Source organism: Bombina bombina, chromosome 5 (assembly GCF_027579735.1).
Source record: "Bombina bombina isolate aBomBom1 chromosome 5, aBomBom1.pri, whole genome shotgun sequence".
Lineage (NCBI taxonomy): Eukaryota > Metazoa > Chordata > Amphibia > Anura > Bombinatoridae > Bombina > Bombina bombina.
In genome coordinates, this window is record NC_069503.1 from 97,186,617 (window position 1) to 97,212,272 (window position 25,656).

The following is a 25,656-nucleotide window of genomic DNA, read 5'->3' on the forward strand; positions in this document are numbered from 1 at the left end:
AGAGGGCCACAGAGTGGCTCTCTCTGCATCGGAGGCTTGTAAAGTGGTATTGCAGGATGCCTCCATATCGAGGCATCACTGCAATACCCTCAGAGCTGCTGGAAGCATTTGTGATCACTTCTAGCACTCTGTTAGACAACTGACGTACCAGGTACGTCCATTGTCATTAACTGCTTGTTAATGCATGACGTACCTGGTACGTCAGTTGTCATTAAGGGGTTAATAAGAGTTTAGTTAGGGATGTTAGAGTTAGATAGGGTTATTATACTTAATATATAGATAATACAATAACGATATTAACTATATTAACAGTAATATAATTAGGGTTAATATAGTTAATATATATAATATAATAACTATATTAACCCTAATATAATTAGGGTTAATATAGTTAATATAGCTGGCGGCGGTGTAGGGTGATTAGATTAGGGGTTAATGTGTTTAATATAGGCGGCGGCGGTGTAGGGGGATTAAATTAGGGGTTAATACATTTATTATAGGTAGGGCCGGTGTAGGGGGATTAGATTAGGGGGTAATACATTTATTATAGGTGGCCGCGGTGTAGGGGGATTTAGATTAGATGCAAAAGAGCTGTTTACTTTGTGACAAAGCCCCGCCAAAAGCCCTTTTAAGGGCTGGTAAAAGAGCTGAATTCTTTGGGGCAAAGCCCCGCAAAAAGCCCTTTTAAGGGCTGGCAATAGAGCTGTTACTTTGGGGTAATGCCATGCAAAAGGCCCTTTTCAGGGCTATTTTTAGGGTTAGACTTGGGTTTAGTGGTAGGGATAGTTTAGTATTTTAGGGGTTAAATAATTTAATATAGCTGGCAGCGGGGTAGGGGGATTAGATTAGGGGTTAATTAATTTAATATAGGTGGCGGCGGGGTAGGGGGATTAAATTAGGGGTTAATAATTTTAAAATAGATGGCGGCGGGGTAGGAGCTCACATTAGGGGGTAGCTAAGGTAGATGGCGGCGGTATAAGGGGCTCACTTTAGTGGGTAGTTTAATATTGTTGGCGACGGTGTAGGGGGATCACATTAGGGGGTAGTTAATGTAGGTGGCGGCGGGGTCCGGGAGCGGCGGTTTAGGGGTTAAATATTTTATTAGGGATTGCAGCGGGGGATCGCGGTTGACAGGTAGATAGACATTGCGCATGCGTTAGGTGTTAGGTTTATTTTGTAGCTAGTTTAGGGAGTTACAGGGCTCCAATAGACAGCGTAAGGCTTACTACGGCTGCTTTTTGTGGCGAGGTGAAAATGGAGTAAGATTTCTCCATTTTCGCCACGTAAGTCATAACGCTGTATATTGGATACCAAACTGCGCTGGTTTGGTATACCTGCCTATGGCCCAAAAAAACTACGGGCGACGGCAGAAATATACGAGCGTAACTTCTAGGTTACGCCGTATATAGGATACCAAACCAGCGCAAATTTCAGCATCGCCGGCATTTGCGGACGACGCTGCATATCGGATCGGGCCCTTGCAGCCTTCACAATTCGCTTACAACATAGTAATGAATGGCTAGTCATTGAATACTATGTTGCAACGATTGACGCCTGCGCTTTAGGCATAACATTTTTTGGGTCACGCAGGCGCAAATCGATTGTATGGGGAATGTTGCGCATGCGCAATTTTTCCGGCAATCGGGAACGCGCATTTGAAGTACGTACAGAGCGAGTGGGACCGCTCTGTACGTAATAAAGGCAATTATCCGGAAATACATGGAGGGCGGAGCTAGGAACGGCCGGGAATGTAAATATAAAGTGTATTTATAACAATAATATATATAAAAAAAATTAAAAAAAAGTTGCGATCATACTATATATTAGATGAGGAATAGAATACAGGCTGCAAAAACGAAAAACTTTACCTTCACTTTAATCTTCACATCTGTCATCTGTGCCATTTATTTTGTAATATTGCACTAGGAGACACCCTCTCTTCTTTGTGATTTTTTCTCACAGATCGTTTTGTTGCTTTATTTGATATAAGAGGAGCTGCCAATCAAGTTTGACCTTCTAAACGTCAATTACATTAGATATCTTTAATACAGGACTTTATAGAAGATTTCAGGACATTAATCAATATTGGCTTAAACTTCATTGCTTAGGTCAAGGATCCAGTTAAGTGTCCATTTATAATAGTCATATGTTTGTACATTACTGGTATTTGTTATATACATAATTGTGCAAATTTATTTATTTTGTCTTGTTATAGCGCTCCCCTATAGTTGGATACCTAGGTATCATCAACCGTTTTTTGTTAAATAACTAAATTTATGCTTACCTGATAAATTACTTTCTTTTACGATATGACGAGTCCACGGATTTCATCCTTACTTGTGGGATAGTAACCTCCTGCTAACAGGAAGTGGCAAAGAGCACCACAGCAGAGCTGTATATATAGCCCCTCCCCTTCCCCTCCACCCTCAGTCATTCGGCCGAAGGTTATAGGAAGAGAAAAGGAAAGGCTAAAAAGGTGCAGAGGTGACTGAAGTTTTCAAAAAATAAAATAAACCTGTCTTAAAATAACAGGGAGGGCCGTCTTTAACACAGGGCAAAAGGGGCAGCTGCCCAGGGCCCAGTCTCTGTTGAGGGGCCCAAGAGTCCTAAAAAAAAAAAAAAAATGTTTTTATGGTTCATACCCGACTGATGATGTGACATGGGGAACACACACATTCAGTCCTAATACTGTCAAAGTCAAAAGTACTCTGCTTATATATATTTTTTTTTTTTTTAAAAAACTGTGCCAGACCGTGCCGGTGTCATGTGACATGCCAAGCTATTGCCATGTGCTGTTTTAGATGTGCACTGTGTAGCACTGAATGCAAAGCCCTAACTCGGCATCCAGCCATTTCCACTGCATCAGAAAAGGTCCTACTGGGGTTACCACTGTTACCAGGTAACTGCTCTGGTTGTGGGGATTGTTTCTGGGTAGGGCTAACTGTAGGCTCATGCAGCAGAAAGCTGGAGCGGCAGGCACATGAGGATTTGAGCATCTGTGCAGCTGCATACACTGCTGTCTTCAGTCTTGAGGCTGTGTGACTCATCTCACACTGTATCCATGCAGCCTTGGACAGACAGCATCCAGTCTGCTGGTCCCCTTAGCCCTGCTCTTTCTGCTGTGGCCCTAAGATCAACTAACTGAAGTTGGTTAGGGGAACAGTGCTTCGTAGAAAGGTGTCAGTGGGAAGAATAAGTGAGTGCACATACGCCCCTCCCCATGCAGCATTGTCTAGTGCAGGGTGAGAGGGAACTTGTTCCTAGCAAAGAAGTGACATGTGCTGCTGTGGCTGATGTATAGTGTCATGCTGATACTGCACACATTAATGTAAGGTTTATTTTTTATTTTTTTTATTTTTTGGTTTTCAAAGCTTTATTCAAGAATAAATGAAAAAGAAAATGATACATACAGCAAATGTCTTAAGATACATTGGGTTTAGGTACAATGTTCACAGTGGGGACAAGTATGGGTCAAAGGTCCTGATTGCCCACAAATGGGGCCAGCGTGGCAAAAAGTTCAAGGGTGACTCCACTGTCCAAATATGCCTTCTTTGCTGTACAACAAATTATCATAACAGTATAATGTATAATTGAGGTAAATAACATATAGTTCGGACATGGGCTAGCTCACATACCCACGTCAGAAATGAATGTGAGCAGAGGAAGAGAAAGGAAGAGAAGCATGAGGGAGGGAGAAGGAGGGGAAGAAAAAAAAAAAAAAAGAAGAGGGGGAGGGGAATGGAGGGAGGGGGGAGGGAGGGTAAACCAGTGTGTGGAAGGGGCTAGGGAAAGGGAGACAGCCGGACCTCCCCAGGGAAAGTGAGGATTCCTAACCGAGTCATGACACATCTGCTGAGATCGCATCATCGCCCCGGCCAAACAAGTCTTTAGATACCAGGCCCCTGGCCGGTTATCACCGGAGTTCCATCATATATTCGTGTATTTCTATTCTGTCATCTCTCAGAAATCTGTACCTTTCCAACTGAAGGTATCTGTCTACTTGGGCAGTCCAATCCTTCACCAGCAGCACTTCTGTGCTCTTCCACTTCTTAGGGATAAGGGACTTGGCGCTATTAAGCATAATAAAAAAAAGCTGTTTTGTAGGCTTATCTTTAAATTTAGGGAGGCCATGAAACAATAGAAGACCAGGTGACCTGGTCAGGGATGCCCCAATCACCGTTTCATTATGTCCAACACCGAGTGCCAATATGGCCCGATGTTCCCACACCCCCACGAAATATGTATAAGAGTGCCAGTCTCCCCACAACCCCGCCAACACCTCCCATCTGTCTGTTTATATATCTTCTGCAACCTGTCAGGCGTAAGATACCACCCGGACAGGTATTTGTAGTTAGACTCTAACACTCTCGCTGAGACAGATATCTTTGAGTGTGTCTTAAAAAATTTTCCCCAATCCTTGTCACTTGGTGGGGGAGTAATTTCTCTATTCCATTGTTTTACATAACCAGGCAGTGGGGTTTCTCTATGTGAGAGGAGTAGGCGATAAGCTATGGAGATCAGGTGTTTGGGCGTATGCTGCAGGAGGCACAGGGACTCTAAGATGGTTAGGTGTCTGGTTATATTGCTTGGTCTTTTATGTGTCTTCAAAAAGTGTTGGAGTTGTGTGTGAAAATACCAGGAGATTTCGAGTCCTGACCTCCCTAGATCAGCCCTGTCTCTAAGCATCTGCTCCGCGAGAAGTCGGTGGAAGGACGTCTGTGAGATCTGGGTTTTGTCAATCTGGGTACGTTGTGCACTTGTGAAGGGTATGTCTGGATTGTCCAGGAATGGTGTAAGAGGTGAGGGGTTGGAGGTAATATGTGAGTGTTCTACTATTAATTGGTCCCAACATTTGAAAAATTCTCTAAGGATAGGATAACTATTTATTAGTTCTGGTCGGGATTTAGCTGAGGTCCATCCCAGGGTTCCCATATTCTGCACTCCCAGGATTGTCCTACAAATTTGAACCCAAGTTTTATCTTGAGAATTGTGACTCCATTCTACTTGGTGCTGAATGTTAATGGCTTTTTTATATGTAACTAGGCTAGGTACCCCCAGACCTCCTTTGTCTTTTGCTAAGTAGAGGGTTTTTCGTGCAATTCGCGGCCTAACACCTTTCCAGATAAACTCCTCCAACACGCCCTGTAATTTCTGTAGGTAGTGTGTGGGTAGAGGAATCGGGAGTGTTTGGAGATAGTACAGAACTCTAGGTAGTGTATTCATTTTTACAATGCCAATTCTATCCAGCCAGGAGACCGGTTTATTTCTCCAAGAGGAGAGATCCCCAGTGATCATGGTGAGTAAGTTTGTGTAGTTAGCCTCGTAGAGAGCTTCCATAGAGGGGGTGAGATAAATCCCTAGGTATTTAAGGGTGCGGGTTTGGATACGTAGAGGGCACATGGAAGACAGTTGGCTGAGTTCTCATTTTGGAAGATTAATATTTAATATTTCGGATTTAGTTTTATTTAGGTGAAAGTTTGAGCATTTACCGTATATCTCGAATTCTTTCAAAGCCTCAGAGAGTGACGTAATGGGGTCTGTCAGGGAGAGCAGGACATTGTCTGCGTACATGGACAACTTGTGTTTCTGGTCCCCAATCCGGATACCCTTAATTTTCTTGTTAACTCTAATTCTCTGGGCCAGAGCCTCCATAACCAGGGCAAATAATAGCGGCGACAGGGGGCAACCCTGCCTGGTGCCGTTCATTATGTTGAATGGATTGGAGAGGATGTTATTGACCCTGACTTGAGCAGAGGTGAGCAGAGGGGGCTGTGTAGAGGGAGAAGATTATATGCATGTAGACTTGGCCAAACCCCATCTTCGACAGGACCGCCTTCAAAAACTTCCAGCTAATCCTGTCGAAGGCCTTTTCTGCATCAGTAGACACCAGGATCGACGGGATCTTGTTTATTTGTGCATAGTTTCCAAGCAGGGTGGCCTTTATAGTATTATCCCTGTCCTCACGGCCGGGTACAAAGTCAACCTGGTCAGGTGAGATTAAGTTTGGTAAAAATTTGTTTAATCTATTAGAGAGGATTTTTGCAAAAATCTTGATATCAACATTGAGAAGTGATATTGGTCTAAAGTTTTCTGGTTTGTTAGTGGGTTTAACCGGCTTGGGGATGGTCGTGATGTGGGCTAAGAGCATGGAAGGAGGGAAACCCTGGGAGGTGTCTATGGAATTAAATAAGCAGGCCAGATGAGGAGACAGAATAGATTTGTAAAGCTTGTAGTATTTAGCGCTAAAGCCACCTGTGCCCGGGCTTTTGCCTGTCGGCAGGTCGTCAATAGTATGTGAGACTTCTTCAGAAGTGAAAGGGGTGTCTAGAGCATCCGTCTCTGTCTGTGAGAGCGAGGGTAATGTGATTGAGTCCAAATATTGGTTCATAGCTAAAGAAGTCGAGCTCTCCTCTCCTTCTGGCAGAGGGTGGGAGGGGTTCTGTATATTGTATAGTTTGTGGTAGTATGCTCTTAGAGTCTCTGCTATGTCCAGGCTATTGGTGTGTGCGAAATTGTGTTTGTCCTCTAGAGAGTGGATGTGTGTTTTTAGATGTTTTCTTTTGAGGGCCCTTGCTAATAACTTCCCAGGTTTATCACCGAATTCATAGTACTTTTGTTGACTCCGTAAAGCCATCTTCTGATATTCATTCGTGTGTATGTTTTGGATTTCTTTTCTAACCTGAGTTCTGTGTGTAAGGTTTATTTTTATAGTTTTTATTTTCTCTCTGTCTCAGATTTTACAGCTTCCCATAGTAGTTCTGCTGTTCTAGTCAGTAAACGTATATTTGTCTGCACCTCCATGCTTCCTCCTCAGTCTCTACCTTGCTTTGCTCCTGTTGGCTGCCCTAAATCTGTTTAACCAGCTAACCTCCCACCAGAATCACATTCAAAAGAATATTAAATGAATCCACAGTGGAGGAATTTATATATTTATTTACTTATTAGTACTGCTTAGGTCCAGTTTCACATATTGCAATTTATTTCATTTTTTTTAAATGATTAACCCAGCAGTGGATGATCCACCACTGGGCTAATAATTAAAAAAATAAAAAAAAATTTGATTTAGTTGTTTTTTGGGATGTTGGGGTGGAGAGCAAAATTGCATGGGCTAGGGGGTGGGGGCCCAAGAAAATTTTTGCAGAGGGTCCAGTCAATATTAAAGACGGCCCTGGACTCATCATATTGTAAAAAAAAGTAATTTATCAGGTAAGCATAAATTTAGTTTTCTTTTACAAAGATATGACAAGTCCACAGATTTCATCCTTACTTGTGGGAAACCAATACCAAAGCAATAGGACACGGATGAAAGGGAGGAACAAGACAGGAACCTAAATGGAAGGCACCACTGCTTGAAGAACTTTTCTCCCAAAAATAGCCTCAGAAGAAGCAAAAGTATCAAATTTGTAAAATTTGGAAAAAGTGTGAAGGGACGACCAAGTCGCAGCCTTACAAATCTGTTCCACAGATGCATCATTTTTAAAAGCCCATGTGGAAGCCACAGCCCTAGTAGAATGAGCCGTAATTCTTTCAGGAGGCTGCTGTCCAGCAGTCTCATATGCCAGGCAGATGATACTTCTCAGCCAAAAAGAAACAGAGGTAGCCATATCTTTCTGACCCCTACGCTTTCCAGAATAAACAATGAATAATGAAGATGATTGACAGAAATCCTTAGTTGCCTGTAAGTAAAACTTTAAGGCATGGACCATGTCCAAGTTATGTAACAGACGCTCCTTCTTAGAAGAAGGATTAGGACAAAAGGAAGGAACAACAATTTCCTGATTAATATTCTTATTCGAAACAACCTTAGGAAGGAACCCAGGTTTGGTACGTAAAACCACCTTATCAGAATGAAATATGAGATAAGGCGAATCACACTGTAATGCTGAAAGCTCAGAAACTCTTTGAGCAGAAGAAATAGCAACCAAAAACAGAACTTTCCAAGATAATAGTTTAATATCTATGGCATGCATAGGTTCAAATGGAACCCCTTGCAGAGTTCGAAGAACTAAATTCAAACTCCAGGGAGGAGTTATAGGTCTAAATACAGGCTTAATTCTAGATAGAGCCTGACAAAAAGACTGAACATCTGATACATTTGCCAAACGTTTGTGAAACAGAATTGACAAAGCTGAAATTTGTCCCTTTAAGGAACTTGCTGATAACCCTTTCTCCAATCCTTCTTGGAGAAAAGACAAAATCCTAGGAATCCTAACTTTACTCCATGAGTAACCCTTGGATTCACACCAATAAAGATATTTACGCCATATCTTATGATAGATCTTTCTAGTGACAGGCTTTCTAGCCTGTATCAAAGTATTGATAACTGAATCAGAGAATCCTCGCTTCGATAAAATCAAGCGGTCAATCTCCACGCAATCAGTTGCAGAGAAATTAGATTTGGATGTTGGAAAGGACCTTGAATGAGAAGGTCCTGTCTCAACGGAAGTTTCCACGGTGGCAGAGAGGACATGTCCACTAGATCCGCATACCAAGTCCTGCGTGGCCACGCAGGCGCTATCAGGATCACTGAAGCTCTCTCCTGTTTGATTAGAGCAATCACGCGTGGGAGGAGAGGAAACGGCAGAAACACATAAGCTAGGCTGAACAACCAAGGTACTGCCAAGGCATCTATCAGTTCGGCCGGAGGATCCCTTGACCGGGATCCGTATCTTGGAAGCTTGGCATTTTGACGAGATGCCATCAAATCCAATTCCGGTCTGCCCCATCTGAGAATCAATGAGGCAAATACCTCCGGGTGAAGTTCCCACTCCCCTGGATGAAAAGTCTGTTGACTTAGAAAATCTGCTTCCCAGTTCTCTACCCCTGGGATGTAGATCACTGACAGATGACAAGAGTGGGCCTCTGCCCAACTGATTATCTTGGATACTTCTATCATCGCTAAGGAACTCCTTGTTCCCCTCTGATGATTGACATATGCCACAGTCATTATGTTGTCCGAATGGAATCTGATGAATTTGGCCGAAGCCAACTGAGGCCACGCCTGAAGCGCATTGAATATTGCTCTCAGTTCCAGAATATTGATTGGAAGTAGAGACTCCACCTGAGTCCAAACACCCTGAGCCTTCAGGGGGTTCCAAACTGCACCCCAGCCCAGAAGGCTGGCATCTGTTGTCATTATCACCCATGAGGGTCTGTGGAAACAAGTCCCCTGGGACAGATGATCTGGCGACAACCACCAAAGAAGAGAGTTTCTGATCTCTTGATCCAGAATTATCTTTGGAGATAAATCCGCATAATCCCCATTCCACTGACCGAGCATGCACAGTTGCAGTGGTCTGAGATGAAAGCGAGCAAACAGAACGATGTCCATTGCTGCTACCATTAATCCGATTACCTCCATACACTGAGCCACTGATGGCCAAGGAATGGACTTTCATGGCTACCGAGTCTATCAGAGTTCCCAAGAAAGGAACCCTTCTCTGTGGAACAAGTGAACTCTTCTCTATGTTCACCTTCCAGCCGTGAGTTCTCAGAAAAGACAACACTGTGTCCGTGTGAGATTTTGTCAGATGATATGTTGACGCCTGAATCAGAACATCGTCCAGATAAGGTGCCACCGCTATCCCTTGCGGTCTGAGAACCGCCAAAAGAGACCCTAGAACTTTTGTGAAGATTCTGGGTGCTGTGGCCAACCCAAAAGGAAGAGCCACAAACTGATAATGTTTGTCCAAGAAGGCAAACCTTAGAAACCGATGATGATCTTTGTGGATTGGAATATGAAGGTAACCAATTTTGGAACAGGACAGATTACTCCCATAGTAAAAAGGTCTTTTACACAGCGTAAGAACGCCTCTCACTTTATCTGGTTTGTTGATAATTTTGAAAGATGAAATCTCCCTCTTAAGAGAAAATCCTTGAATTCCAATTGATAACCGTGGGTCACTAATTCTAGTGCCCAGGAATCCTGAACATCTCTTGCCCAAGCCTGAGCAAAGAAAGAAAGTCTGCCCCCTACTAGATCCAGTCCCGGATCGGGGGCCACCCGTTCATGCTGCTTTGTGGAAGAAGAAGAAGTGGGGCGCCCTCCTTTAAAGTTCCGAAAGAAACAAAAATTATTCTGTTTACCCCTCATTTTAACCGACCTATCCTGAGGTAGGGCATGGCCCTTACCTCCTGTAATATCAGAAATGATCTCCTTCAATTCTGGCCCAAAAAACATAATTTATGTAAGAACTTACCTGATAAATTCATTTCTTTTATATTGGCAAGAGTCCATGAGCTAGTGACGTATGGGATATACATTCCTACCAGGAGGGGCAAAGTTTCCCAAACCTCAAAATGCCTATAAATACACCCTCACCACACCCACAATTCAGTTTAATGAATAGCCAAGAAGTGGGGTGAAAGGAGCAAAAGCATCAAACAAGGAATTGGAATAATAAATCATAACCACCACAAAAAGGGTGGGCCTCATGGACTCTTGCCAATATGAAAGAAATGAATTTATCAGGTAAGTTCTTACATAAATTATGTCTTCTTTCATGTAATTGGCAAGAGTCCATGAGCTACTGACGTATGGGATAGCAGATACCCAAGATGTGGAACTTCCAAGCAAGAGTCACTAGAGAGGGAGGGATAAAATAAAGACAGCCAATTCCGCTGAAAAAATAATCCACAACCCAAATCAAAAAGTTTTAATCACATAATGAAAAAAACTGAAAAAAAACTGAAATTATAAGCAGAAGAATCAAACTAAAACAGCTGCCTGAAGTACTTTTCTACCAAAAACTGCTTCAGAAGAAGAAAAAACATTAAAATGGTAGAATTTAGTAAAAGTATGCAAAGAAGACCAAGTTGCTGCTTTGCAAATCTGATCAACAGAAGCTTCATTCTTAAAAGCCCAGGAAGTAGAAACTGACCTAGTAGAATGAGCCGTAATCCTTTAAGGCGGGGATTTACCCGACTCTACATAAGCATGATGAATCAAAGACTTTAACCAAGACGCCAAAGAAATGGCAGAAGCCTTCTGACCTTTCCTAGAACCAGCAAAGATAACAAATAGACTAGAAGTCTTCCTGAAATCTTTAGTAGCTTCAACATTATATTTCAAAGCTCTTACTACATCCAAAGAATGTAAAGATCTCTCCAGAGAATTCTTAGGATTAGGACATAAAGAAGGGACAACAATTTCTCTACTAATGTTGTTAGAATTCACAACTTTACGTAAAAAATTAAATGAAGTCTGCAAAACACCGCCTTATCCTGATGAAAAATCAGAAAAGGAGATTCACAAGAAAGAGCAGATAACTCTTCTATCAGAAGAGATGGCCAAAAGGAACAAAACTTTCCAAGAAAGTAATTTAATATCCAGAGAATGCATAGGTTCAAACGGAGGAGCCTGTAAAGCCCTCAGAACCAAATTAAGACTCCAAGGAGGAGAAATTGACTTAATGACAGGCTTAATACGAACCAAAGCCTGTACAAAACAATGAATATCAGGATGATTAGCAATCTTTCTGTGAAAAAGTACAGAAAGAGCAGAGATTTGTCCTTTCAAGGAACTTGCAGACAAACCTTTTTCCAAACCATCCTGAAGAAACTGTAAAATTCTAGGAATTCTAAAAGAATGCCAAGAGAATTTATGAGAAGAACACCGAGAAATATAAGTCTTCCAAACTCGGTAATAAATCTTTCTAGACACAGATTTATGAGCCTGTAACATAGTATTAATCACTGAATCAGAGAAACCTCTATGACTAAGTATTAAGCGTTCAATCTCCATACCTTCAAATTTAATGATTTGAGATCCTGATGGAAAAATGGGCCTTGAGATAGAAGGTCTGGCCTTAACGGAAGTGTCCAAGGTTGGCAACTGGCCATCCGAACGAGATCCGAATACCAAAACCTGTGTGGCCATGCTGGAGCCACCAGCAGTACAAACGAACGCTCCATTAGGATTTTGGAAATCAATTTTGGAAGAAGAACTAGAGGCGGAAAGATATAAGCAGGATGATAATTCCAAGGAAGTGACAACGCGTCCACTGCTTCCGCCTGAGGATCCATGGATCTGGACAGATACCTGGGAAGTTTCTTGTTTAGATGAGAAGCCATCAGATCTATTTCTGGAAGTCCCCAGATTTGAACAATCTGAAGAAATACCTCTGGGTGAAGAGACCATTCGCCCGGATGTAACGTCTGGCGACTGAGATAATCCGCTTCCCAATTGTCTATACCTGGGATGTGAACCGCAGAAATTAGACAGGAGCTGGATTCCGCCCATACAAGTATCCGAGATACTTCTTTCATAGCCTGAGGACTCTGAGTCCCACCTTGATGATTGACATACGCCACGGTTGTGACATTGTCTGTCTGAAAACAAATAAACAATTCTCTCTTCAGAAGAGGCCAGAACTGAAGAGCTCTGAAAATCGCACAGAGTTCCAAAATGTTGATTGGTAATCTTGCCTCCTGAGATTCCCAAACCCCCTGCGCTGTCAGAGATCCCCATACAGCTCACCAACCTGAAAGACTCGCATCTGTTGAGATCACAGTCCAGGTTAGACGAACAAAAGAGGCCCATTGAATTAAACGATAAAGTCAGAGAAGATCGAACATTGGGATTTAAGGATATTAATTGTGATATCTTTGTATAATCCCTGCACCATTGGTTCAGCATACAAAGCTGGAGAGGTCTCATGTGAAAACGAGCAAAAGGGATCGCGTCCGATGCAGCAGTCATGAGACCTAGAATTTCCATGCACAAAGCTACCGAAGGGAATGATTGAGACTGAAGGTTTCGACAAGCTGAAACCAATTTCAGACGTCTCTTTTCTGTTAGAGACAAAGTCATGGACACTGAATCTATTTGGAAACCCAAAAAGTTTACCCTTGTCTGAGGAATCAAGGAACTCTTTGGTAAATTGATCCTCCAACCATGTCTTTGAAGAAACAACACAAGTTGATTCGTATGAGATTCTGCAGAATGTAAAGACTGAGCAAGTACCAAGATATCATCCAAATAAGGAAATACCGCAATACCCTGTTCTCTGATTACAGAGAGAAGGGCACGAGAATCTTTGAAAAGATCATTGGAGCTGTTGCTAGGCCAAACGGAAGAGCAACAAACTGGTAATGCTTGTCTAGAAAAGAGAATCTCAGAAACTGAAAGGGATCTGGATGGATTGGAATAGGAAGATATGCAGCCTGTAAGTCTATTGTAGACATATAATGCCCTTGCTGAACAAAAGGCAGAATAGTCCTTATAGTCTCCATTTTGAATGTTGGTATCCTTACATAACGATTCAATATTTTTAGATCCAGAACTGGTCTGAAGGAATTCTCCTTCTTTGGTACAATGAACAGATTTGAGTAAAACCCCAGACCCCGATCCAGAACTGGAACTGGCACAATTACCCCAGCCGACTCTAGGTCTGAAACACATTTCAGAAATGCCTGAGCCTTTACTGGGTTTACTGGAATGCTTGAGAGAAAAAATCTTCTCACAGGCGGTCTTACCTTGAAACCTATTCTGTACCCTTGTGAAACAATGTTCTGAATCCAAAGAATCGAATTGATCCAAACATCTTTGAAAAATTGTAACCTGCCCCCTACCAGCTGTGCTGGAATGAGGGCCGCACCTTCATGCGGATTTGGGAGCTGGTTTTGACTTTCTAAAAGGCTTGGATTTATTCCAGACTGGAGAAGGTTTCCAAACGGAAACTGTTCCTTTAGGGGAAGGGTCAGGCTTCTGTTCCTTATTCTGACGAAAGGAACGAAAACGATTAGCAGCCCTATATTTACCTTTAGATTTTTTGTCCTGAGGCAAAAGGCTCTCTTCCCCCCAGTAACAGTTGACATTATTGAATCCAACTGAGAACCAAATAATTTATTACCTTGGAAAGAAAGAGAAAGCAACGTTGACTTAGAAGTCATATCTGCATTCCAAGACTTAAGCCATAAAGCTCTTCTAGCTAAAATAGCTAAAGACATATACCTGACATCAATTCTAAAGATATCAAAAATGGCATCACAAACAAAGTTATTAGCATGTTGAAGAAGTTTAACAATGCTATAAGCATTATGGTCTGATACTTGTTGCGCTAAAGCCTCCAACCAGAAGGTGGAAGCTGCAGCAACGTCAGCCAAAGAAATAGCAGGTCTAAGAAGATTACCTGAACATAAATAAGCCTTCCTTAGAAAGGATTCAAGCTTCCTATCTAAAGGATCCTTAAAAGAAGTACTATCTGCTGTAGGAATAGTAGTACGTTTAGCAAGAGTAGAGATAGCCCCATCAACTTTGGGGATTTTTTCCCAAAACTCTAATCTATCAGATGGCAAAGGGTACAATTTCTTAAACCTTGGAGAAGGAGTAAATGAAGTACCCAGACTATTCCATTCCCTAGAAATTACTTCTGAAATAGCATCAGGAACTGGAAAAACTTCTGGAATAACTACATGAGGTTTAAAAACTTAATTTAAACTCTTATTAGTTTTAATATCAAGAGGACTAGACTCCTCCATATCTAATGCAATCAACACTTCTTTAAGTAAAGAATGAATAAACTCCATCTTAAACAAATATGAAGATTTATCAGTGTCAATATCTGAGGCAGAATCTTCTGAACCAGATAGATCCTCATCAGAAATAGATAAGTCAGAATGATGGCGGTCATTTAAAAATTCATCTGAAATATGAGAAGTTTTAAAAGACCTTTTACGTTTACTAGAAGGAGGAATAACAGACAGAGCCTTTCCGAATAGAATTAGAAACAAATTCTCTTATATTAACAAGAACATCCTGAACATTAGATGTTGAAGGAACAACAACAGGTAATGGATTATTACTAATGGAAATATTATCTGCGTTAGATAGTTTATAATGACAACTAACACAAACTACAGCCGGAGGAACAGTTACCAAAAGTTTACAACAAATGCACTTAGCTTTGGTAGAACCAACATCAGGCAGCGTCTTTCCAGAAGTAGATTCTGATCCAGGGTCAGGTAGTGACATCTTGCAATATGTAATAGAAAAAACAACATATAAAGCAAAATTATCAAATTCCTTAAATGACAGTTTCAGGAATGGGAAAAAATGCAAAACAAAACAAGCCTCTAGAAACCAGAAGCAACTAAAAAGTGAGACTGAAATAATGTGAAAAAAACTGGCGCCAAGTATGACGCCCACATTTTTGGCGCCAAGTATAACGCCCACATTTTTTGGCGCCAAGAATGACGCCCATATTTTTTGGCGCCAAAAACGTCCGCCACACACATACGTAAAAAATGACGCAACCACGTGAAAACTTCCGGCGTCAACTATGATGCCGGAAATGATGAAATTTTTGCGCCAAAAAAGTCTCGCGCCAAAAATGACGCAATAAATTGAAGCATTTTCTGCACCCGCGAGCCTAACAGCCTGCAATTTAGAAAAAAAGTAAATTGAAAATTTTTAAGGTAAGAAAAATAAAAATTCATATGCATTTTCCCAAAAAATGAAACTGACAGTCTGAAAGAAGGAATACTGATTATCCTGAATCATGGCAAATATAAGTTTAAAACATATATTTAGAACTTTACATATAAAGTGCCCAACCATAGCTTAGAGTGTCATGAATAAAATAAGACTTACTTACCCTAAGACACTCATCTACATACAGTAGATAGCCAAACCAGTACTGAAACGAGAATCAGTAGAGGTAATGGTATATAAGAGTATATCGTCGATCTGAAAAGGGAGGTAGGAGAAGAAATCTCTATGACCGATAACAGAGAACCTATGAAATAGATCCCCTAGAGGAAGACCATGGTATTCAAATAGGCAATACTCTCTTCACATCCCTCTGACATTCACTGCACTCTGAGAGGAAAACCGGGCTTCAGCCTGCTGCGAAGTGCATATCAACGTAGAAATCTAGCACAAACTTACTTCACCACCTCCATGGGAGGCAAAGTTTGTAAAAACTGAATTGTGGGTGTGGTGAGGGGTGTATTTATAGGCATTTTGAGGTTTGGGAAACTTTGCCCCTCCTGGCAGGAATGTATATCCCATACGTCACTAGCTCATGGACTCTTGCCAATTACATGAAAGAAAGGGTCTTAACTTTAAGGGGAATAGCTAAAAGCTTATGTTTTGATGACACATCAGCAGACCAAGATTTGAGCCACAATGCTCTACGTGCTAAAATAGCAAATCCTGCATTTTTTGCTGCTAATTTAGCAATTTGAAAAGCAGCATCAGTAATAAAAGAATTAGCTAGCTTAAGAGCCTTAATTCTATCTAGAATGTCATCTATTGGAGTCTCAACCTTAAGAGACTCTTCTAGAGCCTCAAACCAAAAAGCTGCTGCAGTAGTTACTGGAACAATGCAAGCCATAGGTTGTAAAAGAAATCCCTGATTAACAAATAATTTCTTTAGTAGACCCTCTAATTTCTTATCCATAGGATCCTTGAAAGCACAACTATCCTCAATGGGTATAGTAGTATGCTTAGCTAGGGAAGATATAGCTCCCTCTACCTTAGGGACCATTTGCCATGAGTCCTGAATGGTATCTGATATAGGAAACATTTTCTTAAAATTAGGAGAGGGAAAAAACGGTATACCTGTCTATCCCATTCCTTACTAATAATTTCCGAAATTCTCTTAGGAACCGGAAAAACATCAGTGTAAGTAGGAACGTCCAAATATTTATCCATTTTACACAATTTCTCTGGAGGAATCACAATAGGATCACAATCATCCATTGTCACTAAAACCTCCCTAAGCAACAGGCGGAGGTGTTCAAGCTTAAATTTAAATGACATAGCATCCGAATCTGTCTGAGGCAAAACATTACCTGAATCAGAAATTTCACCCTCAGACAGTAATTCCCTGATCCCCAACTCAGAGCACTGTGAGGGAACATCGGAAATAGCTAATAAAGCATCAGAGGATTCAGTATTTACATTAATACTTGACCTACTGCGTTTACCCTGCAACACTGGTAATTTAGACAATACCTCTGTAAGAGTAGTTGACATAACTACAGCCATCTCCTGCAGAGTAAAGGAATTAGACGCACTAGAAGTACTAGGCATCGCTTGTGTGGGCACTTGGGGAGAATTGGATGGCATATTCTGATTCTCTTCAGACTGAGAATCATCCCTAGGCACACTTACTTTATTTAAAATATGCTTTTTACATTGGAAAGCCCTTTCAGTACAAAAGTTACACAATGTTAGAGGGGGTTGCACAATAGCTTCTAAACACATAGAACAATGAGAAACATCAATTTCAGACATGTTGAACAGACTAGTAATACCACAAAAGTTGTTTTAAAACACTTATTTATAGCTTAAAATAAACATTAGAAAAAATGTGTACTGTGCCTTTAAGAAAAGAAAAAGTAAACAATTTTTCCAAAATGCACAAAAAACGTTAAATTATTCCCAAATTTAACTTAATATTGTTGGTTAATCCAAAAATTACTGCACCCAGAAGCAAGGGCAGAAATAAGGCTTTAGAAGTACTTATATCAACATGTAGTCAAAAGATAGATAAGAATACACTCTGCACCTCGCCACAGCTCTGCTGTGGTGCCTACCTGCCCCCAGGGTACTTCGAATCAAGTTTCCAACCCTTCAGACCAGCTACACAGTCCAGGAGCCACCGAGTTAATGTTTGCTGCTGCTAAGCCTGAAGAAATTGCGCCAAAATAGGCTCCACCCCTTAAGGTCAAAAGTCAGAGTAGGCCCAAACAACACCACATGGAAATGCAGTTTTGCACTAAAGTAAAAATACACACACAATATAACCCTCAAGCATAAAACCAATAAGTTTTAAGTGCCAAAAATAAAAAACATAAAACATTGTTTCTTATATTGTCTCCCATGTCACATAGTGCCCAAATATCAACTAATGATAAATATAAAATAGGGACTCCAGTAACACCCCTCTTATTAAAATAGGTTTTACTGCCTACCCCATTCCCATACAGGGAAATAATGCCAGCCAGTTCTGATACACCAAGTCTCCTCAGAAAAAAAGGCTGCACATACCTTAATGATGCTTGTAGCATGAAACCGGTCTCCACACTGAAGATGTCTCATGGTTACCTTCAGAAGTCTTGTGGGAACCAGCGTGGATCTTAGTTACAAATGCTAAGATCATCAAACCTCAGGGCAGAAATCTTCTTCCATATCCCCCTGAGGAAAATAGTACGCACCGGTACCATTTAAAATAAAAAACTTCTTGACTGAAGAAACTAAAACTAACACCTCACTTTACCATGTCTTCCTAGTATAACACAGGCAAAGAGAATGACTGGGGGTGGAGGGGAAGGGGAGGGGCTGTATATACAGCTCTGCTGTGGTGCTCTTTGCCACTTCCTGTTAGCAGGAGGTTAAAGGGACAGCCTAGGCCAAAATAAACTTTCATGATTCAGATAGAGCATGTAATTTTAAACAATTTTAAAATTTACTTTTATTACCATTTTTGCTTTGTTCTCTTGGTATTCTTAGTTGAAAGCTTCTAGGAGGTTCATATGCTAATTTCTTAGACCTTGAAGGCCACCTCTTTTCAGAATGCATTTGAACAGTTTTTCACCACTAGAGGGTGTTAGTTCACGTATTTCATATAGATAACACTGTGCTCGTGCACGTGAAGTTATCTGGGAGCAGGCAGTGATTGGCTAAACTGCAAGTCTGTCAAAAGAACTAAAGTAAAGGGGCAGTTTGCAGAGGCTTAGATACAAGATAATCACAGAGGTTAAAAGTATATTATTATAACTGTGTTGGTTATGCAAAACTGGGGAATGGGTAATAAAGGGATTATCTATTTTTTAAAACAATAAAAATTCTGGTGTAGACTGTCCCTTTAATACCCCACAAGTAAGGATGAAATCCGTGGACTCGTCATATCTTTGTAAAAGAAATTTAGATTAGATACATACACATATATATATATATATATATATATATACATATATATATATATACGTTGATTGGAGTAGCCGTGTTAGTCCAGAGATTTAGATATCAAAATAGCAAGAGTATTGCATTGAGCAATGATACTTTTTTTATTGGACTAACTATACATTTATAAGTTGACAAGCTTTCGGAAGAGTTCCTTCCTTTATCAAGTCTAAAGCAATACTGACCAATTCAATGGAATTTACAGATTATATCTTAAATCACAGAATAGCTAAAAAGACAGTGCAGGGAGAGGAGGAGGTATCGTAAAAATCATGAGGGGGGCTTAGGTAACAGGCAGACAGTGTCCAGTGTAGGAGAACAGACAGGGGAAATATATAGCTTTACATAGAGCATATACTGACATAAAGTTATATATCAACATTGAATCAATATCTATAAAGATGTGAAATTGTATATACAGGGGGAATACAAAAGTTAAAAAAGACAAAAGTATGGACATAGGCTTACCTGTGTACCCAGGGGCGTAACTATCGGTGGTGCAGAGATCGAAATTGCAACCGGGCCCGGCAGGTCAAACTCTCAAGGGGGCCCCAGCTTCAGCACAAATAACTTTTTTTTTAACAACTTTTTTTTTTTTTAACAACCTTTTTTTCCCAAAAAACTTGTGTTTGTTTTCAGATGTTTTTTTCAGTTTTAAATCAGAGCGTTGCCGCGGGCTACCATGGCAACGCTCTTAAACATTTGCTGCTGAGCGGTCAGAGCGGGAAAGAAGGAGGCAGGACTCGGGAGCTGTCTACGTGAATGCAGCCAGTAACGCAGGGACTGATCTGTCTGTGAAGTGAAACTAAGTCAGGAAGGTAAGTCAGTGCATTGAGATTGCATCCCCTGGAACCCTAACCACGGCACCATCAGCCGTTCGTTCATTGCCCCAGCCAGCAGTTTTAACAGAATACCTAAGAAAATACCTCACTCACATTAATATCAGCTGCGCTGCATTGTTATGGGGTCGCAATTACCAAGTAGATTATAGCTAGGTTTAGCAATGCATTGCTAAACCTAGCTATAATCTACTTGGTGTCAGGATATTACCTTTACTATACTCCACCCACTTTCCCTATAAATCCTGTCAGTCAAGTGCAGACAGGTGCTTAGTATTTTGGATTAGAGAAGTGCTTGTCTCACCACTCAGCAACTGCTGACATCCTGCGCTCTCTCTTATCAAGCTAGCCTCTGAAGCTAAACCACTTGGAGTTTTCCTTGTTTTCCTGGAAGCAGCAGCGGACTGCGTCACACATACTTTGCCAACTTACTCTGACAACTGTTAGTAGGAACTGTAATTAACGGAGACAGTTATACAGGCAGTCACGGATTATGAAAACACCCCTCTCTTACTCCGGAAGTCTGTGACAATATCACACGTTGTTACCCGCTATCCGTGATAGGAATTGTCTCCACCAATTTCACCTACCCTTGTCACCCCTCCTGGGGAGTTCTATCTGGAAGTTTGTTATCTACCGGAATCGCCAAATTCTCGCCGCTTCACGGCATAGCAACACGCCCCCCTGTGACGTAACAGGTAACGGCTCTCCGGTCTCACTGCCTCTCAACTGCTGCAGCTCCATGCGCACTCAGCGCTGTTCACCACTTGATTGAACTTTACCTTGTAATAGTAGGAGAGTCTCTTGTGCATATTAAGAAGCTGCAAGTCTGAAGTATATAAAGCACTCTCCTGTGAAGCAACAGGATTACGAGTTCATAGTAGCATACTTGACAGGTTTAGTTAGTGTTATTATAGGGATTTAGTTATAGAATAGTTAGTTTCCTTTCAGTTTAATTTGATGCTTCTCTAGTTCGCCCCTCTGTTTTAATTGCAACATTGGGATTAAGTAGCCAATTACTATATCAACTCACAACATATTCTCTGCTGGTACTTTTCTGTTTGTTCCAGCTCGAATACACTGTGATACATTCCAATAATTAGTTCCGCAACTGAGTATCCTTCACACATTACAACTTCTGCTGAGATAGTTAATCAGCCCCATGACACTTGGTCATTGCAACCCCATAACTCCGACCGCAGCACAGCTGATATTCTGTGTGAGGTATTCCCTTAAAACGGGGACAATGAACAAACGGCTGAGAGAGACAGGAAAGTGGCATCTGAAATCAGCATGACAGCATGATACCTTCGTAACCTTCCACTAACAAAGCAGCTCATAATACATTTTCCTCATGTGACAGTGAAAAGGTCTCCTAACAGTAACATACAAAAGGTGAGGACGTACCAATGTTTTTAGAGACGTGACAGTCTTGACAGAGGTAATATAGAACTCCAGAATAGGTAAGCTTTACTAACAAGGCAATAAGATCATGAAAAAGTGCTCTTCTGAATCATCTGGCGTTAGGTAATCAAGGGGCAATGTATCACATGACAGTGGAAGTATAAATAACAATACAAATGTACCCATTAATTGACCTATATATACATAAGTACGCAACTGCATTAATACAGAAGCTGATAAGTGTAACATCAAATCTGTATAGGTAATTATACATGTATATATTTGATCCTGAGTGCAAAGGTTAAACACTCAAATCACACACATGTACAAAAAGTATGGGAGATGCTTTTTGATTTAACCTTTTTTTTTTTGCTGGCTAAGAATTCTTTTGCACGATAATACATTTTAAGAGGTAATGTACCTTACAATTATAAATAATTATTTGAATGGTATAATGACCTAAAAAAGAAAACAACATATCAGGTGTTAATCCCATTTCTCCAGTCTCACCATTTCCTATTTTATTCTGCTCCACTCATTCACTAAGCAATAGAAAGTGGGGGTTTTAGGAAAGGGGCTCCATAAAATAACACAGTAATCAGAGAGACTAGAGACATTAGATATGTTGTTACTGAATCTAGTTCTCAGTCACAGTGATCAACTTAAATGTGTTTGAGAGTGACCTTCCTTATCCTGTTTTTAGTAATCTAGAGCAGGGATGGCCAACTAGTGTCCTGAAGAACTCATGTGGCCCTCTGAACTAGTTTTTGTGGCCCCAGGAAAAAAAAACCAAAAAAAAACATGTGCTTTGGGGTAGCCACAACTCAAAAGAGAGGGGATTAGTACCCTGTAACTTTACCTAAATTTGGCCTTGTGGCACTGGACATTTTTAGGAAATATATTATTATTTGTGTGTTTAATAGCCATTAATTTATCTGAATCTTTTAAAAAGTCTTCTAAAATTTGATCTGACTGTATCCCCAAAATGTTAGTAAGCTGCTTATGACTGAACTAGTGGAATGGAATATCACTGGTTTCATTATTAATATTATCAGTATTTGTTTTATTTTAAGTGCAAAATGTAGTTTGGTACAAAATAAAGAAAAAAAGCTTTCTATCCAACTACCCCACAGAATCCCCTGCTGCTCTCCCTACTTATAAACATCCTGGTATAATAAAATGACACCAATTCAAGCAGGGGTGGAACCAGGGGCAAAACTACAGGGGGTGCAGAGGTTTCAACTGCAACTGGGCCCCTGAGGGTGGGGGCCCAGCTTTAAAAAAAAAATAGTTCCCCCCCCATAAAAAACGTTGACCTGCCACTGGCTGCACAGATATCATGTGAGTGTGACATGATGCTTTACTAGTGTCTCTGACTACAGGGGTTAGTGTTTCTGTTTTACCCATTGGTGTTTATGTGTGTGTGTGTGAATGTGTGTATGTGACTGTGTGTGTATTTATGCATGTGTGTGTGTATGTTTGTGGAACCAGCAAATTACAGACCTTGTTACTACAGCATGGGGGGGGGGTAAACAGTGTCACTATACAGTACCACTATATACAGTTAGGGTTGCCACCTCAGCCATGTTTTCCTGGACACTTATGAGTTACACATGCTGCAGGGTGTGCAGGGAGGAACATGTATTGTGTTTCTGGACAGCACTATTCATATTCCTCCCTGCACACCCTGCAGCATGTATAACTTATAAGTGTTCTGTATTTTAAGGGACGGGTGGCAACCCTAAATACAGTACGGGGAGGGGCTGGACCATGTCACTACTGTGGTCACTTTATAAAGTACTGGAGCAGGTAGGGTCAGGCCAGCCATCTCACCGGCAGATTACAGACATCACTAACTCACTTTATACAGTACTGGTGGGTTAAACAGTGTCACTATATACAGTAATAGAGGTCACAGACTGTGGGCACATGGTACCACCTTTTGTAGACATGTAATCTGATTCACATTTTTTATTCCGTGTTAAATGTAAAAAAAAAAAAAAAAAAAAAAATATGTATGTAATTCACCTTTTTTTTTTGGGGGGGGGTAGGGGGGCCCTTCTTAGATTCTTGCACCTGGGCCCTGTGGTTTCTAGTTACGCCTCTGTGTGTACCTATGTATAAAGAATGTGGAATATACAATGTAATTGACTAAATGAAAGTACATTACAACAAATTTTGATAATGTGTTACTTTCATTTAGTCAATTACATTGTATATTCCACATTCTTTATACATAGGTACACAGGTAAGCCTATGTCCACACTTTTGTCTTTTTTTATCTTTTGTATTCCCCCTGTATATACAATTTCACATCTTTATAGATATTGATTCAATGTTGATATATAACTTTATGTCAGTATATGCTCTATGTAAAGCTATATATTTCCCCTGTCTGTTCTCCTACACTGGACACTGTCTGCCTGTTACCTAAGCCCCCCTCATGATTTTTATGACACCTCCTCCTCTCCCTGCACCGACTTTTTAGCTATTCTGTGATTTAAAATATAATCTGCAAATTCCATTGAATTGGTCAGTATTGCTTTAGACTTGATAAAGGAAGGAACTCTTCCGAAAGCTTGTCAACTTATAAATGTATAGTTAGTCCAATAAAAAAGTATCATTGCTCAATGCAATACTCTTGTTATTTTGTTATTTTGATATCTATATATATATATATATATATATATATATATATATATATACATACACTGTATATAAGTTCGTGGCCCTTCCCTTCGGGTTGGCCATGGCTCCCAGAATTTTCACAAAGGTGCTAGGGTCCCTTCTGGCAGTTCTCGCCTTATCTAGATGACATCTTAATTCAAGCGTCAACTTTCCAACTAGCCAAGTCTCACACGGACATCGTGTTGGCTTTTCTGAGATCTCATGGGTGGAAGGTGAACATAAAAAATAGTTCTCTCTCCCCCTCACAAGTGTTTCCTTCCTAGGGACTCTGATAGACTCGGTAGAAATGAAAATATTTCTGACGGAGGTCAGGAAATCAAAACTGCCCGAGCTCTTCATTCCATTCCTCGGCCGTCAGTGGCTCAGTGTATGGAGGTAATTGGACTAATGATGGCGGCAATGGACATGGTTCCGTTTGCTCGCGTACACCTCAGACCACTGCAACTATGCATGCTCGAACAGTGGAATGGGGATTATGCAGATTTATCTCCTTAGATAGATCTGGATCAGGAGACCAGAGATTCTCTTCTCTGGTGGTTGTCACAGGTTCACCTGTCTCTGGGAATGTGTTTCCACAGACCAGAGTGGGTCATAGTTACGACAGATGCCAGCTTACTGGGCTGGGGTGCAGTCTGGAACTCCCTGAAAGCACAGGGTTTATGGTCTCAGGAGGAGACTCTCCTCCCAATAAACATTCTAGAACTGAGAGCAATATTCAAGGCGCTTCAGGCGTGGCCTCAACTGGCTGTGGCCAAATTCATCAGATTTCAGTCGGACAACATCACAACTGTAGCTTATATCAATCATCAAGGGGGAACACAGAGTTCTCTAGCGATGATAGAGGTTTCCAAAATAATCCGATGGGCAGAGACTCACTCTTGCCATCTTTCAGCAATCCATATCCCAGGGGTAGAGAACTGGGAGGCGGATTTCCTAAGTCGTCATACTTTTCATCTGGGGGAGTGGGAGCTCCATTCAGAGGTATTTGCCCAATTGATTCAGCTATGGGGCACACCCAAATTGGATCTGATGGCGTCTCGTCAGAACGCCAAGCTTCCTTGTTACGGGTCCAGGTCAAGGGATCCCCAGGCAGTACTGATAGATGCTAGATAGATAGATACTATATAGATGCTCCTTTAACCTGGCCTATGTGTTTCCACCATTCCCTCTCCTTCCTCGTCTGATTGCCAGAATCAAGCAGGTGAGAGCTTCTGTGATTTTGATAGCACCTGCGTGGCCACGCAGGACTTGGTATGCAGATCTGGTGGACATGTCATCCGTTCCACCATGGACTCTGCCGCTGAGACAGGACCTTCTGATTCAGAGTCGATTCAAGCATCCAAATCTAATTTCTCTGCGTCTGACTGCTTGGAGATTGAACGCTTGATTTTAGCAAAGCGTGGTTTCTCTGAGTCGGTCATTGATACCTTGATTCAGGCTCGAAAGCCTGTCACCAGGAAAATCTATCATAAGATATGGCGTAAATATCTTTACTGGTGTGATTCCAAGGGTTACTCATAGAGTAAGATCAGTATTCCTAGGCTATTATCTTTTCTCCAAGAAGGATTGGAGAAGGGATTATCAGCTAGTTCCTTAAAGGGACAAATATCTGCTTTGTCTATCCTTTTACACAAGCGCCTGGCGGATGTTCCAGACATTCAGGCATTTTGTCAGGCTTTAGTTAGAATCAAGCCTATGTTTAAACCTGTTGCTCCGCCATGGAGTTTAAATTTAGTTCTTAAAGTTCTTCAAGGGGTTCTGTTTGAACCTATGCATTCCATAGATATTAAGCTTCTATCTTGGAAAGTTCTG

At 41.1% G+C, this 25,656-nt stretch overlaps 1 protein-coding gene across 1 annotated transcript in view; it reads right to left on the reverse strand.

The window, feature by feature from the left end:
• LOC128661353 (uncharacterized) overlaps nucleotides 1–25,656 on the reverse strand; it is a 146,767-nt gene that overhangs the window by 39,679 nt on the left and 81,432 nt on the right. The window contains exon 6 of the mRNA XM_053715617.1: nucleotides 5,490–5,769. Within this exon, the coding sequence (XP_053571592.1) occupies nucleotides 5,490–5,769 (280 nt within the window). The remainder of the gene's footprint in view (nucleotides 1–5,489; nucleotides 5,770–25,656) is intronic.